General features: G+C 45.4%; 1 protein-coding gene across 1 annotated transcript in view; it reads left to right on the forward strand.

The window, feature by feature from the left end:
• LOC127387738 (probable cation-transporting ATPase 13A4) overlaps nt 1-13,237 on the forward strand; it is a 43,933-nt gene extending 30,696 nt beyond the window's left edge. Inside the window, exons 21-31 of the mRNA XM_051626486.1 lie at nt 595-674; nt 1,623-1,665; nt 2,551-2,660; nt 3,447-3,543; nt 4,179-4,251; nt 5,471-5,645; nt 6,105-6,319; nt 7,803-7,891; nt 9,282-9,362; nt 9,863-10,116; nt 11,121-13,237. Of these exons, the coding sequence (XP_051482446.1) occupies nt 595-674; nt 1,623-1,665; nt 2,551-2,660; nt 3,447-3,543; nt 4,179-4,251; nt 5,471-5,645; nt 6,105-6,319; nt 7,803-7,891; nt 9,282-9,362; nt 9,863-10,084 (1,185 nt within the window). The 3' untranslated portion in view covers nt 10,085-10,116; nt 11,121-13,237. The remainder of the gene's footprint in view (nt 1-594; nt 675-1,622; nt 1,666-2,550; nt 2,661-3,446; nt 3,544-4,178; nt 4,252-5,470; nt 5,646-6,104; nt 6,320-7,802; nt 7,892-9,281; nt 9,363-9,862; nt 10,117-11,120) is intronic.
• The last annotated feature ends 6,051 nt before the right edge of the window (nt 13,238-19,288 follow it).

The raw sequence follows: 19,288 nt of genomic DNA on the forward strand, positions 1-19,288 counted from the left end.
TAGTGTCTGAGCCAGCAGAGTAAGGATGTGACCTTGAAGACCCAGCAGTTAGAAAAACATCCCACTGTTTGTTATCATTCCTAGCTGGAATGCTCTGCTACTAGTTAAAGGGGAAAGGGAAAAAAGGGGAAAAAAAAAAAAATCAGTAAAAGGAAAATTGACTTAATCCTTGCTCAAACCACGACAACATGACTTAAAACATTTGTGCCATGTGCCTGGCACTTGCACAGCACTGGTTCTGTAATGTTTTGGAGAACAGAGCAAAGCGTGGTATTACACAGCATGCAATTCAGCAGGACTTGTCTGTTTTATGGAAAGGATAGTTTCACAAATTATCATCTAGTAAATCTATGCCTGGTAATCTGTGTTCATCAGGTAACTCAACACCAGGCTTCTTGTGCTTATTGTCATTGCTATTTTTTCAAGATATTAATTAAGATGCCTTTTATCTTTGATCATCAGCCTTCCCTACTTTGGAGTCTAGCATTAGTTGTTTGGAAATGTGAATTTTTGGTAGTTTCTAATCCAAATTATCATGGAAATCACTGTGACTCAAGTTCTTAAAAAAATCACTTCCTTTTTCTCTTCTTATAGCTCCTGCTGAATGGAACAGTTTTTGCTAGAATGTCTCCTGCTCAGAAATCCAGCCTTGTGGAAGAGTTTCAAAAGCTGGAGTAAGTTCACAATGAGTCCTAAGAGTCTGGAAGTGTTTGATGAATTTCCAGGCTTGAAAATAATATAATTTGAGCTAGTTTTTGTCTAACAGTGTTTTCTCGAAGTGCACAAAACTGACAATTCCACAGACATGCTGCTTGTCAAGCAAATTTCAAAAGCCTGTTGAAGTCTGAAGTTGGTTTGGCAACCCATCAAAGACCTAACAATCCCATAATTCTGGGTTTTGTTTTTTGCATCATCCTTCATTTTTCCCTTTGTGGGCCTGAAGGAGGGGCACCTATCTACCCAAGATTTCTAGGAATATCTCCCAGCACTGCAGCTTCTCTGATGCTAGTGGTCTTTTTACTGCACTGTTGCGGACTCAGCACGATGGCAGAGCATCTGGATTGGTGTGGCCTGTGCCAATCACAGTATAGAAGTGTGTATGTGTTCCCCAGTCTCCAGATAAATTGTTAAACCCATGTTCTCCTCCTCTCTCTACTCCTGCTGCCTCTGTCACTCTCTTCTCACCTCAGGAGGTTCTGGCAGGACCAGACCCCAGAGCAGTCCCCAGTCATGTCTATTCCCAGTGAACATGAGGTGCCAGTGCCTGTGATCCTTCCTTTGAGCAGGGCTGTCACCATCAGCCCTTTCCTCTGTTAGGACTGACCTTAAACCCAGTGAGGGCAGGAGACTGTGTCTGTTGTAGGGAACAAAAAACTCCATGCTACTGTACTCTGCCATCCACCACAGCAGAAACTGTAGGCACATCTGAGGTGCACACCCAAGGCCCATGCACAGCCCAGAGTCCCAGGCTTGTATTTCAGTCTTTCAGCTTTCCAGAGGGACTTTTAGTAAGAAGCTCACATGATCTGCATAAATTACTTCTATGGACGAGGTTCCGATTCCCTCCTGTTTATAGGTCTCACTTTCCCCAGAAATGAACTGTAGGTCACTTTATTTTTTAGTTACTTTGTGGGCATGTGTGGAGATGGAGCCAACGACTGTGGGGTAAGTGAAAATTCTTTATAATATATTTATTTTAAAAATTAGAAATTAATGCAATGCCAATAGAGTATCCTAGACTGAGCACATGCTGGAGATGGGAGTGCTCTGCTTATTAACAGAGCAGATGTACTGGCACCAGTACTGCTTCAGGCCTGATCCCACAGTTGGTCCTTACCAGGCAAGAGATGTCCTAGATAGAGATTGTTGAGTCTGTGGTCTCCAGGGCTGATTAATTTCCTTTGCAAAAACCACCTGAATATTCTTCAAATCCTTTACTGGTGTTTCTGTCAACATATAGAGTGTCTGGGGACGGAGAAGACTGGGGTGAGGAGGAGTTTCCATGGGGAACAGATGTAGCGCTTCAAGGTTTTTGTAAATGCACGCTTTAGAATTGAATTTTTTTTTCCAAAAGGAAGGGTCCCTGTTCAGGAGGGACCCAAAACTCCCTTCTGGGGAGGTTCAGTTCACTCCATGACTTTGCACCTCCTTGTGGCAATGACAGCAATGCCACCAAGCCAGTGAACCAACCACTTGCCCTAACAAAAAGTCCCCAGGATTTTCCTGGGGGAAAAAAGCAGAGAACCTAGACTGTTTACATAAGCTGTGACTGCAAGTAAGTGCAAGGAGGCAGAGCCAAACCTGTCTTCTGCAGCTGGCAGTGGATGGATTTGGGGTCTGTAGAAAACGGACTTTCCCATGCTGTCATCCCCATTCTTCTTCTGGACCTGATGCCTCAACCACATTCCACTGGAGGAACTTTTTGGGTGGAGAACACCCAGGGAATGAGGAGGGACTGCTGTTCACAGAACGCATCCTGTGATAAGGAGTCACTTCTTGGCTGACATGTCTTCCTGGTGTGTGAGTGGTGAAGAAGAATGTGACTTTCAGGCTTTGAAAGTGGCGCATGCCGGGATATCACTGTCGGAGCAGGAGGCGTCTGTGGCTTCACCTTTCACATCCCGAACCCCCAGCATAGCGTGTGTGCCAGAGCTCATCAGGTAAGCATGCGTTTTTTTCATGTTAAAGAAAGAAGACAGTTTCCACTCTTCTCAAATATTAGTGTTGGATGTTTCCACCAGGCCAGAATGCACATATCTAGAGAAAAGGTCTTTGACCTTGAAATTACCATTTGTCTTGTTCTCACCTGAAATTCCTAGAAGATACATTAATTCCCTGAAAATTAGAGGAGGAGGGTATCTACAGCTGAGCCTCATGTAACCAGCAGCATTTTAAAATCAAAAGAAAAAGCAAAAAGCTTCATAAAGCTGAATCAAATTCCCCCAAATCAACATGTACACTACTGTTAGGCCCTGCCCCTGATAACCTATGCAAGCAAAATGTCCAGGGCCCAGATTTTACTTACTGGGACAGATGAATAACCAGAGAGGGAACATCGCCTTCATTGGATACTATATATTCACTGCAGGAGAAGAGGACTTGTTTGTTTGAGCTTACTGAACAGCTGCTTGGCTTTGTATGTTTTTCCTCCTATGGAGTTTGTTACCTTGACTATTTCAATCAGCAGGAAAACTTGCTAGGGGAAACTATAATCCTGAGAACATAGATTATTCTAATCAAACCCTTTTGCTTGCAGCAAGATTTCTGCAAGTGAAGATACTTCTTTCATTCAGGTCAGATTTCTTTCTTTCACTTGTCAGCAAGGTACTGGCAGAGACTTCTCTACTTGTGACACACCCTTGTTTTTTTATCAGTGTTTTGAGAGGACTGTCAACAGGAGCAGACCTGTGACCTGACTGCTGTCCTTTATTCATGTCTTCATACAGGGAAGGTCGTGCTGCCCTTGTCACTTCCTTCTGCATGTTCAAGTACATGGCACTGTACAGCACCATTCAGTACCTTGGTGTTCTTCTACTGTATTGGGTATGTCTTGGGAACATGTTGGCCAGAACTGCATGAGCTACTACTCCCTTGTAGGAGAAACATGGCATAAAAGCCACAATAATATTAGGATATGGAACTTTACCTATCTGAGCTGCAAACTTCTGTGGCATAATTACATGGTCCTCAGCTGAAAACTGGAAAGATTCTTCCCATTAACTTCAGCCAGTGGACTCAAGATCCAAGCTGGGAAAAAGAAGGCTGAAATACTGGACAGTATTTTGGATGAGGGCATATGTCTGTGAAAAGGGAGAATCTGGTGTATGCATGTGCTTAAAGCATGAATTAATTTCACAGTAAGGAAAATCCCCTGGAGTGCCTTAAACCATTTTAGCATGACTTCTTCCCAAACAGAGAGGAGGGCTTTGCATTCAGAAGTCACACAGCATTGAGAAAACAAGTCTCTTCTAATAATCTTCTTTTTTATTGCATGGAGTGAACCCGCTGCTGAGTCTGTTGGCAGGGTGGTGGATTTGTGGTCCCCTTATCTGCTGAGTAGCATTGCAGAACAAGCAGTGGAACATTAGCTCCATGAAAATACTACAGCTCTCAAACCAGCCCACGGCAGATGTCTGATTTGTGATCTTTTTTTTTTTTCTTTGTGTTCCTCTTTTCAGCAACTAAACTCCTTTGGGAATTACCAGTTTTTGTTCCAAGATCTGGCTATTACCACTGTAATTGGTGTGACAAGTAAGCCCCATAGTCATCCTTTGTATTAATGAGAGAATGATCTCAAATATTTTCCACCTCCTTGGAAATGCATAATTCTGTGTACAGAAAGGAAGGAGACTACAGAGAGTATAGGGTGTTTGAATCAGTAGAGGAAGTGACTTGCTTGAGACAAGTTTTGAGGTAATCTGGGGAATTCTGATTCTTGCGTTTGCTGAGCATGTAGGTTGTTGATAACTGGGATGTTATCTCTACACATAAGGGTAAAACCAGAGCTACTGTAATGGAAAGTTTATTCAGGCTTTTTCCTCTTGACTTGGAAAGGCAGATTAAGAAGATACCTAAGGATCTATGCCTAAACGAAAAAGTGATCAACTGTTTTGAGTAAACTTGTATTTGAAGCTGCATAGATAGGAGACATGAGAGGAAAGAGAGGTGAAAAAGGAGAAGAAAGAAATGACAGATGCCAGACTCTAAAGAGCAGAAAGTAAGCCAAGAAAAAGAGAGGAAACCAGTGGAAAGAGAAAGACAGGGTTATTGAGATGGAGTGAATACAGGGAGAGGTTTAGAAGCAGGAAGGGGAAGGGCAGGGGCATGAAAAGCATATAGCAAAACCAGGCAGCTGTCTTCCATCCCTGCTGAAAAACAGACGACTGGAAAAGGCCTTGAGTAAATCAAGCCTAAAAGGCTCAGCCACAATACAGTGTGCCAAGTTACGTTGCTGCAAGTAGCCCATTTGAAACTCTGTATCAAGGCTCTCTATAGCTCTTTTATTCAAAGTCCAGATAATTTTGTTTAACCTAAGAACAGATGAAAATGTGCTAGGTCAGCTAATGCAGTCCTCTACAAGCTCAAATAACTGGGCAGTAGGTGCTTAGTCCAGGAGGATGCACAGAATATGGGGAACAAAAAGTCCCAAGACACAGTTGACTGAAAGAGAATGGGAGAGCTTGAGCATATCCTTTAATCCTTGGGCCTGACAGCAGCCAAATAAAATAAAAATCCAATCCTTAATTTTCAAAAATGCCTCATGATAGTAAGATGCCATTACTTAACCTCTTCTGTGACCAGTAAGATTTTGTGAGAAAACAACTGTATTTTGTACTTGATATAGTATTTCTGTGAATTATAAAGAAAATTACAGACTGCAAAAGTGCTGACCATTGATAGCAGTCAATAATACACAGCAGCAATGCTTTCATTTTGGACACACTAGAAAACATGTCTGTGCATCTTTCAGTGAGTTTCACAGGTGCCTATCCAAAGCTGGTTCCCTACAGGCCTCCTAGCCAACTCATCTCACCCCCGTTGCTGCTCTCTGTTGTACTTAACATCCTCTTCAGCCTCAGCATGCAGATTTTTGGTTTTGTGGTGGTCCAGGAGCAGTCTTGGTATTCAAAGACCAATATACACAGGTAGGTCCCCTTCTTGGGACTCTGGGTGACACAAGGCAGACCTAGTGGAACAGGTCTGCACAGTACTATTGATCAGCTTAACTACAGGCCTGATCAGCTGCTGCAGACCCTGTGCTTTCCCACAGAATGAAATCATGTTGATCAGTGTTTTCTGCAGGTCCCTAAGCTCTCCAGCAAGTCTGCTGTGCAGCACAGTGCATGTGGTGAGAATGCTTCTGTTGAGCATGAAGAGTAGTATTTGGTTGCAGGGAAGATCAGGGTATCCAAGTAGGTTTGAGCTCAGGCTCTGCCAGGTTCAGCAAGCTCAATCCAGTGGGTAAGATTGAGGACATTGCCAATAACCTATATCCTTGTGATAACAGCAGCAAATTATGGCTGATTCCTGACAGTGGTAGTGGAAGCTGGGGGAAATAAGCAGGACAGTGATCATTCTCTGATCAGTGTTACACTCTTTTTCAGTGCCTGCCTCTCAATGAACAACCACACGGATAATTCTTCCTCTGTTTCCAGCCTGGGGCTCCATGGGGTAAGAGATGAAGCCCATGGGCAAACAGACAATGGCTACAAGAGCTATGAAAACACCACAGTGTGGCTGCTAAGTACCATCAACTGCCTCATCGTAGCACTAGTGTTTTCCAAGGGAAAGCCTTTCAGGCAACCCATCTACACAAACTGTAAGTATGGGGAGAAAGGGAGGGATCTGTGAGTAACTCAACTCAGAGATTAATTCACTGGGGAAAGATTAAAACTTGACTAAAGCGATGCCAGTCAAGAAAAAGCAGGAACCCAGTATTTGATTTCTAAATTACTAAAGATCACCTTTTCAGAAGCTTTAGTGCCAGTGGCATCCTGTGACCAGCAGCTCGCTGAGCAGGGCCCACATTTGGTGCTCGTCTACTGCTAAAAACTTGGCCCTGGTATTTGGATTTCTGAAACAGACAAAGGCAGTTTGATAAAAACTTCTAAGGAGTAGCAGGAAGGTGGAAGCAGCTGGCAGAAGCATCATGTTACTTCAGGCAGGCTGAATGGGACAACTCAAGAAGAGCCAGAATAATTCTGGAGGAGTCCTATGACTGTCTCCCTGTATGCTGGTTAAGCAGTATTTGATAGAACTCACATTTAGGACATTCTTTTGGGCCCATCTCAGAAGAAAACATACAATGAAATCTGGGCATTTACAAAGGCCCTGCTTCCTATTCCAGAACCAGGGACGTTTAGCATTAACTAACTCTATGACCAGTAACTTCTCTAAAAAGAAAACATCAAAAGAGGCAATAACTTGAAGGAACTGTAGGTTGTAGGTACTTGAAGGTAGTCTAGTAGTTCTGTTTTGCCTCTGGAAGACTGTCATGTGAAGGGAAGATGAGAACATGTGATTGTGGCAGTTCTGGAAGTTGCAGTGAAGCACAGGAGAGCTGTTCTTTGTGGCACAAATCCTGCAGCTCTCACTCAAAGCTCTGTTCAGTTTTGGGTTTTTTTAGGCTGTTAAATTGATGCTGCAGGCTTTATGGCTTTGGTGTTTGGGTGTATTAGTAGTGAGGAAGGGACATTCCTCCCAGATAGTACAGAAGGAGGTAATCAGTCTCCCAAACCCTGACAAAATCAGAGTGATTGGCTGAGGTGTGAAGTTTGGTGCATGTCAGCTGAAGAGAAAATGAATTTACTAATTCATGGAACATTTGCCTCTGGATGGGGAGGGCAGTAGAATCTCCATTACTCCAACTATTTAAGATCCTGATCAAGAGTGAAGTCTTGATATCATTGAAATTGAAGGCACAGCTCCTAATCATATCAACAAGAACAAGACACTTCATCCTGGACATCTTACTGAATGGTGGGAGACACTGAGCTCAGAGTGAGACTCACTGGAAGACTGTAAGACTTCTCAGACCTGAGAAGTCAGATTGAATGTTCAAAATACTTGTTTGGCACTTTAAATATGTGCCTCAAGGCTGGTCTCAGCCTTACATATATCTACTTGACTGAGTAAAACAGGAGTTTTACTCTCTTCGTTCTCCTTTCTCTGAAAGTTCTTTCCTATCTCATGGAATTTTGTTGGACTGACACAGAAAATGATTACAGTCTTCTGAGGTAAAGACAAACAGCTGAGATTGCTACAAACTTGTGGTTTTATTTACTTGTTCTTTTTCCCTTCAGATGTGTTCATACTGGTGCTCATAGGGCAGTTGGGCATTTGCCTCTTCTTGGTGTTCGCTGATATTGAAGATCTCTACTCTAAGATGGATGTGAGTATTGGTGCATTTTCTTCCTACTGCTGATCCTGTTGTTAGTGCACAGGGGTTGTTTTTGACAAAAGGCACCAGCTTTTGCAGGGATACAGGGCATGTCTAAAGACAAATCATATTTAAAGAGATGGGTTTTAGATGATGGGATTGAAGAACATTCTGGAGATATGGTATTTCCAAACTAAGATCTGTTTATTCTGACAGCTGGACAGCTACACATGAACATTTGATTGTTTCAAGGAGTTGTTCATGCAACAGAAGACGACATCACTAAGCTTATCGTGGTTGGTAGATTGGTGGCTTGATAGTTGTGGAGACAAGAGAAGAAAGGGACTAGGCCCTGCGAATTTAAACTAAGGCACCATGCACTTTCTCAGGCTGAGCTGAGGATGAGCTGCTCTGCATACAGATACTCTTGCCAGGCAGCAGTCACAGCAGCTCTCAGTGGGGCTCAGTGGGCAGACCTAGTTGAAGAATCTGCCACAGGATGGCACTTCAAAGCAAGTCTCAGTTCTGTTGTGGACCAAGGGGACTCAGGACATGGCCAACACTGCAGCTGTGAGGGGCTAAAATGACTTTGGGGAGAACTGCAAAACTCCCAGAGTTGCTGAGAAGAGAAAAGGAGGAAGTGGCAATAACAGATTCTGCAATAGCCTAGCGCTGGAGAAACTGCAGATCCAAATGTTGGATCAGCAGTGCTGCCAGCTGTGGGAAGCTGGAGTTGGAGTTCAAGAAATGCTCAAGACTTCAAACTACTTCCTATATTAGAAAGAACAGAAGCATTTAGATTTAGTTCTGGAGCATGGTTTTCTCTGCTGCACCATAAGTTTAAAAAGCATCTTTATCAATAGTTCTTCAAGACCAGCAGCAATACTGGCTCATCAGCAGTGTATGGCCAGTGTGGGCTTCTGGTGAAGCTGGTGAAGGGTCTAGAGAACAAGTCTTATGAGGAGGAGCTGGGGTGGTTTAATCTGTAGAAAAGGAGGCTCAAGGGAGACCTTCTCACTCTCTACAACTGCCTGACAGGAGGTCGTAGCAAGGTGGGTTTCAGTCTCTGTTCTCAAGTAGCAAGTCGTAGGATGACAGGAAACAACCTCAAGTTGTGCTAGGGAGGAAAAGTTTATTAACCGAAAGGGTTGTCAAGCACTGGAACAGGCTGCCCAGGGAAGTGATTGAGTCACCATCCCTGGAGGTATTTAAAAGACATGTAGACACACCACTTAGGGATATGGTTTAGTGGTGGAGTTGGCAGTGTTAGGTTTATGGATGGACTTGATGAACTTAAGTCTTTTCCAACATAAATGATTCTATTATTCTATGACATAAGCTCCCATCAGTGTCTTGTGTGCCACATGTTGTTGAACAGCTTCTCCTGCTTTTTTTTTCCCAGCTTGTTTGCACCCCTACCATGTGGAGGATCTCCATGGTGATAATGCTTGCAGTCACACTTGCTGTGTCCTTCCTTGTTGAGGTGAGTATGCTTCATGAAATGTACCTGTCAGCACTAACTGGAGAGACAAAAGGGTCAGGTCTCATTCTTTCTTGTTTCACTTCAGCCCATCTTAGGAATAAAACAGTAAAACAGGAGCCATTGCTGCTATCTCTCCCTTACTCTCTTTCCCCAAAGCCCCACATCTGAATGATCAGATATAAGGGAATGCCAGGCCCAAAAACCTTTTCTTTCCTCTGGTGAGTGGGATGTGTCAGGTCCTGCCCCAGGCTAGGGAAATACGGACAGTCTTTGGTGTTTTCTGCTCAGATCCTGAAGACTCTCAGGAGGAGCTGGTCCCAGTTTTCTGGTGGAGATGCTATGAGAAATGGTCAGTAGAAGGCTATTTAAGGGATATGGATGAGCAGGACAGGGTGGGAGATCTGAGTCTTTACTACTTGCCCAGTGTATCCCCTGTGGATGAAGAGGGAAAACCACTGTCCAGGTCCTCCAGAATCTTCTTTTTCCTCTTGCTTTTACAGGAAGCTGTCATTGAGAACAGATCTTTGTGGCTGCTGCTGAAAAAGACCTTCCAGTACCACTCGAAGAGCCAGTACAAGAGACTGCAGCGAGTGTTAGAGCAGGATTCAGCCTGGCCACCTCTGAATGAAACCTTCTTCTCAGATTCTGTGGCAATACCAGTAGAAAGAAATATGGGAGGCCACAGCAATCCAGCATTTGACAGCAATGAGGATGCACTCTGAAGGAAACTGCAGTGGACACATATTCAGGACAGGTGCAGTCGGCTGTAGTAGAACTATGTGACATAAGAAAAGAGGAAGGACTGACATGTCACTTCCCCTTCCATTCTAAGACTAACCATCTCTGGCTTGTTTTTAAATTAACTGGGAGCAGAAAAGCTGGCTGCAGCAGCATAAAGACACAACAGTGTTTCTCCTGTCCCCTTGCCCATGTATGAATGGCTACCAGCTGCCAATGGAATGGCTTGCTGAATATTGGCATGGCTGAAACACCCTGTGGCTGCATCCCTTTCTTGAACTGCATTATATAGTCCATTAAAGTGGGGGCTCCTCCAGAGGAGAAGAAACTAATACTAATAGCAGCATTCTTCTGAGGAGATGCCCTTTGAGAAAGCAAGTAGAACTTAAACCTCATAGAGTCTACTGAACATAGGCAGGTCCTGGGATTCTTATAGTTCCTGGACATTCAGGTACTTCTACCTGGTGTCTGGCATTTCTTGGGGTTTTTTCCCCTTCTGGCAATACTTGGCTGCTGGGCACTCCCAGCTTGTAACACCGAGAGAGCAGTAGAGAAACAGAGTAAAACTCAGCTGCTTGATGGAAAGAGTTGTTCTGTAGGAGTTTTATAAAATTGTTTTGTGAATTCTGAGGTTGCATAAGGGCCAAGAAAATCTGACAGCCCTGTATGTGGCTTCCACAGTCCCTGTCTGCAGTCCAAGCTATGCAAACACAGCTGAAGAATCCTCTAGAAGCCTGAAGCTCCAAGCTCACTTTCCTGTTTTCTGACTGGCAGTGGACATCAGTTGGATAGACCCCCAGTGATCTTTGCCAGCAGACACTGTCCATCCTGGTCAGCTTTCTGCAACTAAATCAAAGGGACAGACTCCCTGGAGCAGAGCCAAGCCACTGAGCCATGCAGCCTCTCCAAACAGCTAATTTCAAAACTTGATTTTCCTTTGAAATACACTTGTCCTAGCTAATGAAAGAAGAAAGTAACTTTTTTTTTTTCCTTCTTATTTTTTGTGACTTGTTTTTATAGATACAGTCATCATAGTTTTTGTCTGCTCATCAGCTCTCTAGAGCTCAGCCTGCTCAGCGGCACTCACCACCAACAGAGGAACAAAGCTCAATTCAAAGGATGCAGACCCTCACCAATAATAGCTATAGGTGTACAAAATATCAACAAGAGAACATTTTATAAGTCATACCAGCTGTCCACTCACATAGAGCATCTTTTGTCTAAGGAACTTGATGCACAACACAGCTCTTCAGGAGAACCACAGAGGAAGCTGAGAAGACAAAGTACCTGTCAAGGATCAACCAGAAAATGAAAGCACAAATATCTGGTACCTGGATCACCACTTCAAGGAAAGGAAACAGAGAATTCAGTTATCACATACTGCAGGTGTCTGGTGGCAACAACTGAATTTAGAGGACTCATTACTTGCCATTAGGGCTTCTGAAGTTTTCATGCTGGAAAAATAGTCCCAGAGTATTCTGCACTAACATCCCCCACCAAACAATGCTTAACCCTTCTACAGCCTTTATCTGTTTTGTGGGCAGATGGCACACAGCCCCCAAGCTAGGAGGGTCATGCTGTGCTGCATGGTGGTTCTGTGCACCATGGACTAATTGCCAAATGCGTACAAGGAATGGCACAACCTCAGCCAAGCCAGGTTGTGCAAATTGCTTTATGGTTGGCTGTTGGCAATGGGGACACTAATCCTCTTCTAAGAAAGAAACTATGTCCTTTGTGTCTAAAATACCAAGCATATTTGTCCCTGTCTGAGAGTAACCTGATTTCACAGTGTCCCTTGTGGCTGATGACCACAAGAGGTGCTTGCCACTGACATAGCTTTAATTACTCACTATAGGTCATTGTAGGTAAAAGGGAGTCAAGAAAGATTCATCCACATCTAGTTTAAATCTAATTAATACATCTCTTTGGTACTTCCTAGATGATTAGCAGACAGGGTTAGAACACGAGTCTTCTGCTTTATTGTGTAATTGTCCCAGCCTTTTCTCCTAGCCCACAGGAGCCCTCTTTCAAGACGAGAATCTGGAGGGAGAAAGGGGAAATCAGGAAATCATAACAGGGTCTTTGTCCTGAACCTACAGATTACTTGGTAGATGCTGGAAGAAGTGCTTTTGGACCTGGGAAGGGGTTCAGTGAACAGGAGACACATTTCATTTATGTCTTACTTCCCTCTCACACCCCACCCAAGGCCACCTAGATCTTGATAGATAACTCCCAGCCACAGAAACCAGCAGTTTCCCTCAGCCGTTCTTCAATGAACGATGTTCTACTACTACATGCCACACACATGCCAGCCAGTGTTGAACAGCTACTCTGAGCAGAGCTGCCTGTTCTCTAAAGCAGCAGAGCTCTGCAGAGGTCACAGGAGCTGCACCCCTGGGCACTGGCAACTGCTTTCTGTTCCTTGCACTGAACCTCCAGTCTGCTACTCCAGTCTTCCTTGTGATCACCCTTACACTTTGCTCACTGCCCCGTCACTGCTGACTTACATGAGAGCCTTAAGCTGCCTCTCACGATGCTCTGTTACTGCTCCTGTTAAATCTTTATAGCCTTTCAGAGCACAAGTTGTACAGGAGCATCCCATAATTTCAATACAGACTGTAAAGCAGGAATGTGGACATGCTGGCCTATGGCTTGAGTCCAAGGCTCAAAGCAAGACAAGCATTCATCAATTGGACTGGTCTTTCTGCCCCAGTGGCTGCGTTGTTGTGGAGTTAGGCAAGCACACAAATCAGGGAAGAACATGAGGACATGAGGTACTACTGCCCAGTACAAGGCTTGGTGGCCAAGTCCTGATGACAGGGGGTACCTCTGGAGAGCTGAAGATACCGTGGTACTGTCTCCAAAGTTTGGAGGTGCTGGTATAGCACATGCAAAGGGCTGATTGTCTTCCTCTGCCAGCAATTTGTGCCACAGAGAAAGTGCCCTGGACACTGACAGGATCTTCAACAGCACAGAAAGGAGGAATGTCACCCCTACGCCCTGGAGGGCAGCTGGAACAAGTGGTGTATTGCCAGCATGTGGTCTGTGGCATGGGCTGTGAACACTGGAGAGTGCGTTGTATTGTTACATACCAGAAACATTAAATGCTTGTTGTAGCTGCCTTTTTTTGCTCATTTGAGTGGACTACGTTGTACCTGATTAACATACCACTGAATACAGCCTACCCTGTTTGCTGAAATGAATATAAATTTAATTATAAATGTCTTTTTGTTTCTTTGGGGACAGAGGGTGGTATTTTACTGCTCTCTATAGGTTATTTGCTTTCTTCTTTATACTTCAGAAGCACCTTTTGGCATGGCTACAGATTCATCTTTCCTTACAGCTAAATGGATATCTGGTACTTGAGCAAAACCAGAGCTTTGTTAAATGCACAAAGAAGGAAAAGGACCTGAACAGCATTAAGAGGGGACTTGTGCACCAATAAAAAAGGAGAGTTCAAATTGTGAAAGGTAGAGGATGAATAAAGGTAGGTAGCCCCAGCACGTCCCTCTCCTGTCCCTCTGTGCCTCCTCCTGCTGTGTCTGTGGGCAGAGAACTCTTTGCCCTCCAGATTTGCCCCACTCAGAATATGCCAAGAACTGCTGTTTCCTGACTAAGCAGTTCAAGAGGGACTGGATCTTTGTGTCTCCAGCAGGTATTCAAAGCCAGAGTTGCACTGAAGAGGTCTGGATTACTCTCTGGAAGACTTTCTTCCCCGTAGCAGTCCAGTGAGGATGCGGACACAGCCTTCTGGTGTGACTTGTCATCTGGGAAGGCTGCAAATCAGGGGCCTTGCCTGGTGTTTCAGGGAAATGGTGGCAAAGGCAGAGCTCTGAACAAGATCTTACCTTTCCCTCACTGCCTTTCTCTGAAGTACCTGACTCAGCCATGCAGCTTCAGTGCCTGCAAAAACCAAGGCAGAGACCCAAGTGGCCCAAGCTGCCTTCCCCACACTCTCCTCTGCCTATGTCAGGGAAGCAGCCAGGTGAGACTGGCAGATAACTAATAGAAGTATACAGCCAAGGTGCCTGGCCAAGGCAGTGTGTGTTTCAGCTCCAGCTGCAGGAATCACACAAAAAATCTCCTTGTGGAGCCCCTCAGTGATGCTTGGTTTTGTGCCACCATGTTGCCCTGGGTAATACACAGCCTTGTAGGTGCATGCTGATGCTGAGGGCTTCACCTGGGCAGTGCTATGGAATGGGAAAGAGAAGGGCTTTCAGACAGGCTATGATTCAGGTTTGTCTTGATTATTCTCCTTTGGAGAGTGCCAAAACAGTCTGTCCTGTTAAGATAAGAAGCTCAGAGCAGTGGGTGCTTGTGCCAGGTGGAAGGGACCAGGAGCCAGAAGCAATTCTGAAGTGCCCTTATCCACCTGTTTTCCCTAATGTTTTATTTGCTTTGCTGGTTGGTGATGTTTTAGAGCATTTCTCCAGCTCTTTCTGCCTTGTGTGTGCTCAGCTGAAAGGGGCACCACACAGAGCAGCACACTTTCCCTGGGCTCTCTGGGCATGATTTGGCTCAGTACTGGAGGCATTAGGCCCTATAAGTGCAGTGTCCTCCAGACTGACCCACTGTCCTCTCCAGGATACTGGATTAGTGCACAGGGTGTGTTGTGGTGGTACAGCTATAGAATATCTAAACTAACTCTGAAAATCTAGCTGCTGAATCTAACAAGAAATTGGTCTGATTTCTTCTTGCCTCTAATAAGAATAGGAGAAAAAAAAATAATAGTTGATTGTCTTCTTTTGTGTATTATAGGAGTTATTATATTTCCCTTCAGCCTTCTCATTTCTAGTTTAAACAAACTTAGTTATTCAGCTTTTCCTCGAGGGTCATGTCTCTTGTCATTTAGGTGGCACCTCCTGAGATGTTGAGCTCCACCAAGGACTTGCTGACAGTGAATTGAATGGAGTAATTTCCTCCCATCTTACAGATCTCACCAACCTCCTTCTACTGTGGCTCAGAATGACAGTCACACTTTTGGCAAGAGGAAACACAACCTGCAGTTCGCTACATCTCCTTCTCTGTCATACACCTGCTTGCCCACTACTTCTGCATTTTGTTCGTGCTTCCTCCAGCTACTAAGTGCAGCATTTTACTGAATTTCGTATGATCATTTCAGCCTATTAGGCTAGGATCTCAAAATCGTGCTACATTTTTTCTTTTCTTTAAAGCAGGCACTTCCGTCAGCTCAGGGTCATGAACACCTTTGACTTGTCCTCTCCATCCTGTTATCCAAGCTGCTGACAAGAACATGAATATTTTGGGTGATAGGATGGGCAGTGAACCTCCTACTTTGGGTTCAACCCTTAAGCCCATAATAGAAAAAACCTATTCCTCAGTATCTTTGTATCTCATGGGGAGCTCTGTCAAAAGCCTAAATGTGCCACATCAGCTGCTTGTCTCTTGTTCCCTGCGGCACCTCCCTATCAGGGAGGAAATTAGCTTTGTTTGATAGGATCTTCCTGTACCAGATATATGTTAGTTGCTCCTTATAATTTTATTATCCCTTAGGTACTTACAAACCGACTGCTTAAGAATTTTCTCTCACATCTGTCTGGATATTTAAGTTGGGTTGGCTGGCTTGTGATTCCTTGTGTCCTTCTTTTTTGCCTTTTCTGGTGCTGGGTGGACTGGGGCTGGAGCCTGGGGAGCACTTTGCATGAGCAGGCTGCAGTGGTAGTGGTGGGCATCTTGCTGCCCCATATAGTGAAACTGCTGAGACATCCATCCAGAGACTGGAGGTCATATTCCTGTAAATGAAACACACCTCACCCTGGATGATCGAAATGGAGAGAACTAGTAGAACTGCCCAACTAATGACACCTCTCTTGAACTTCCTTCTCCCTGAGAGTCACAGGAGGTGTTGGCTGTCAGTGATGCAATCACTGACATAATTTATCTCTTTGTGTACAAGCCTTTTGCCAAATGAAGGTCCACAGCTTTGTGTAAGAACCCTTAGAAGTGGGCACTGCTTCTGAATCTAGGGAGGGAGGGCAATGACTGCAAGTTTATCACATCCAGGGACCTGCAAGACACTAGCAGATGTGCAGAACAGTGTGGTAGATGGATGAATTGCTGATGTCCTCTCAGAGCAGAGGTACAGACAAAATGGGACTGTTTTTTTGTTTTTTTTTTTTAAAAAAAAAGGAAGAAAAAGATGTATTTTTCCACCACCACCCTGTTTTTTCAATATCTTTCAGTGTTTGATCCATCTTTGCTGTTTCATGGACACAGCAGCAGCTGGCAGAACCCCCCCAAAGTTGGATTTGGTTGGACTACACAGAGCTAGTTCCAGGTAGATCCAGGGTGCAGCAAAGTGACAATGGCTCTTTGGTCATCCTAGGCCCAGACAGCCTGGCATCTCCTTGCTCTGTTTCAAAGAGCAGAGACGTGGATAAATGCTTTTATTTCCTTAGTAATCCACCTAGTGAAAGGTGCTTCTCTCAGTTGTTGGAGCTCTTTCCAGGATGGAGCTGCAGATTGAGGGAGACTAAAAGGACCCCAGACATGCTGGACTGCAGTCCCTGGGCATTGTTCTCTCTCCCACCTGGGGGCAGGAAAATTTAGAATTACTTATTTGCTGTCACTGGGGAAATACGCTATGTGCAAAGACTCTTTATGGAGTTTAAATCCCCTGGTCTCACCAGTGATAGAATACTTCTTCCCTGTGGCTAAGCCAAAAAGAATCTGAGCAAATTCCAAGCCAGTGTCTCTAGTCACACAAACGTGTACTTTATTCCAGGACAATAATGCAGCACATTTTTCCTGCCTGGATAAATGGTTGTTTTCAGACTTTGTGGCAGAAGGAGAATTGAGGGTGACAGAGCAATTTCAGGTTAATGCCTGAAAAATGTCTCTGACAACATTGAAAGCTGGGACACAAGAGAGTGGAAGATGTGGTGGGGCTCCCAAACCTGCCTGCTGCTGCTGTCCCTAGGGGTGACAGGCTGGAGCCCCCACCTCTCCCTGCCTTGCAGGGTATCATGCTGCTCACTGAGTCCTGTGCTGTTCAGCTGGGCTTCTCCAAAGAAGTCATCCAGCCCCATTGTCTGTCACTTAAGCAGAATTTGAACCACAGCTGGTGTTTGAGGTGAGGTGCAGAGCTAGTGGGGAAGTTAAGACTGGACCCACACCAGAAAGCCACTGCTCCAGCATGCACCTTCGCTGAGCTGAAAACAAGCCCAGGCCTGGACCCCATAAAATAGAATAATAGATTCATAGAATTATCAAGGTTAGAAAAGACCTTCAAGATCATCAAGTCCAACCATCTGCCCTACAACCCCTAACCACTAAACCATCTCCCGAAACACATCTACCCATTTTTTGAACACTTCTAGGGATGGTGCCTCCACAACCTCCCTGGGCAACCTGTTTCAATGTCTCACCACTCCTTCTGTGATGAAATTTTTCCTGCTGTCCAAACTGAACCTCCCCTGTTGCAACTAGACCCCATTTCCTCTTGTCCTGTCGCTGGTCACTAGGGAGAAGAGGCCAACACCCTCCTCATTATAACCTCCTTTCAGGTAGTTGTAGAAAGTAATGAGGTCTCCCCTCAGCCTCCTCTTCTCCAGGATGAACAGCTTCAGATCCCTCAGCCTCTCCTCATAAGGCTGGCTCTCAAGACCCCTAATCAGCCTAGATGCCCTTCTCTGCACCCTCCCCAGCACCTCAATGTCCTTCCTATGCTGCAGTGCTCAAAACTGCACACAGTGCTCGAGGTGCAGCCTCATCAAGGCTGAGTAGAGGGGCAGGATCACCTCTCTGGTCCTGCTTGTCACACTATTCCTCATGCAGGACAGGATAGTGTTGGCCTTCTTGGCCACCTGGGCACACTGCTGGCTCATGTTCAGGTGGCTGTCAATCAGCACCCCCAGGTCCCTCTCTGCTGGGCAGCTCTCCAGCCACTGCTCCCCAAGCCTGTAGCACTGCCGGGGGTTGTTGTGGCCAAAGTGCATGACCTGACGTTTGGCCTTATAGAAACTCATACTGTTGTCCTCAGCCCAGTGATCAAGCCTGTCCAGGCTCTGCAGAGCCTCCCTACCCTCCAGCAGATGGACACTCCCACCCAACTTAAATGTTATCACAGAATCACAGAATCTTAGGGGTTGGAAGGGACCTTGAAAGATCATCTAGTCCAACTCCCCTGCCAGAGCAGGATCACCTAGAACACATCACACAGGAACATGTCCAGGCAGGTTTTGAATTTCTCCAGCAAAGGAGACTCCACAACCTCTCTGGGCAGCCTGTTTCAGGGCTCTGTCACTCTCACAGTAAAGAAGTTTTTTCTGATGTTTACATGGAACCTCCTATGTTCCAGTTTGCACCCATTGACTCTTGTCTTGTCACTGGACATCACTGAAAAAAGCCTGGCTCTGTCCTCCTGACACTCACCTTTAATGTATTTGTAAACATTGATGAGGTCGCCCCTCAGTCTCCTCTTCTCCAAGCTAAAGAGACCCAGCTCCCTCAGCCTTTCCTCATAAGGGAGATGTTCCACTCCCTGCATCATTTCTGTGGCTCTGCACTGGACTCTTTCAAGCAGTTTCCTGTCCTTCTTGAACTGAGGGGCCCAGAACTGGACACAACATTCCAGATGTGGCCTCACCAAGGCAGAATAGAGGGGGAGGAGGAGAACCTCCCTTGACCTACTAACCACACCCTTTCTAATGCACCCCAGGATGCCATTGGCCTTCTTGGCTACAAGGGCACATTGCTGGCTCATGGTCTTCCTCCTGTCAGAGTTATCTGAGGGTCAGACTTTTCTTATCTGTCAGACTTACCTTATCTGCAGACCTACTGAGGGTGCACTCTATCTCCTTCAAATCAGCAGATGCTTCTCTCAGACATGCTGCAGGTGGTCCCTGGTGCTAACATGGCTGCTCTGGGTCAGCTCTGCATGGGCTGTGGCACTGCCCCACCTTCTCTTTGCCTTGTGCCTCGATTTCCCTCCCAGTCTGGAGCAGAGCCACCTCCCCTGCAGGGGATTGCAGGTGCCCTCCCTCTGTTGCTGCAGCTCAGCTCCAGACAGTCCCACCTCACAGCCAAGCTGGGAGGCAGAGCAGCAGACTGCTTACATAAGCCAGGCATTTCAGTGCTTCACACGTGAGGGTGGATTTTCTTCCCCCTCCCAGGAGCCTAATAAGAAGCGTGTGCACTGTGAGGCTTTCAAAGGCAGCAGGCAGGAC

Source organism: Apus apus, chromosome 8 (assembly GCF_020740795.1).
Source record: "Apus apus isolate bApuApu2 chromosome 8, bApuApu2.pri.cur, whole genome shotgun sequence".
In the NCBI taxonomy this organism is placed as follows: Eukaryota; Metazoa; Chordata; class Aves; order Apodiformes; family Apodidae; genus Apus; species Apus apus.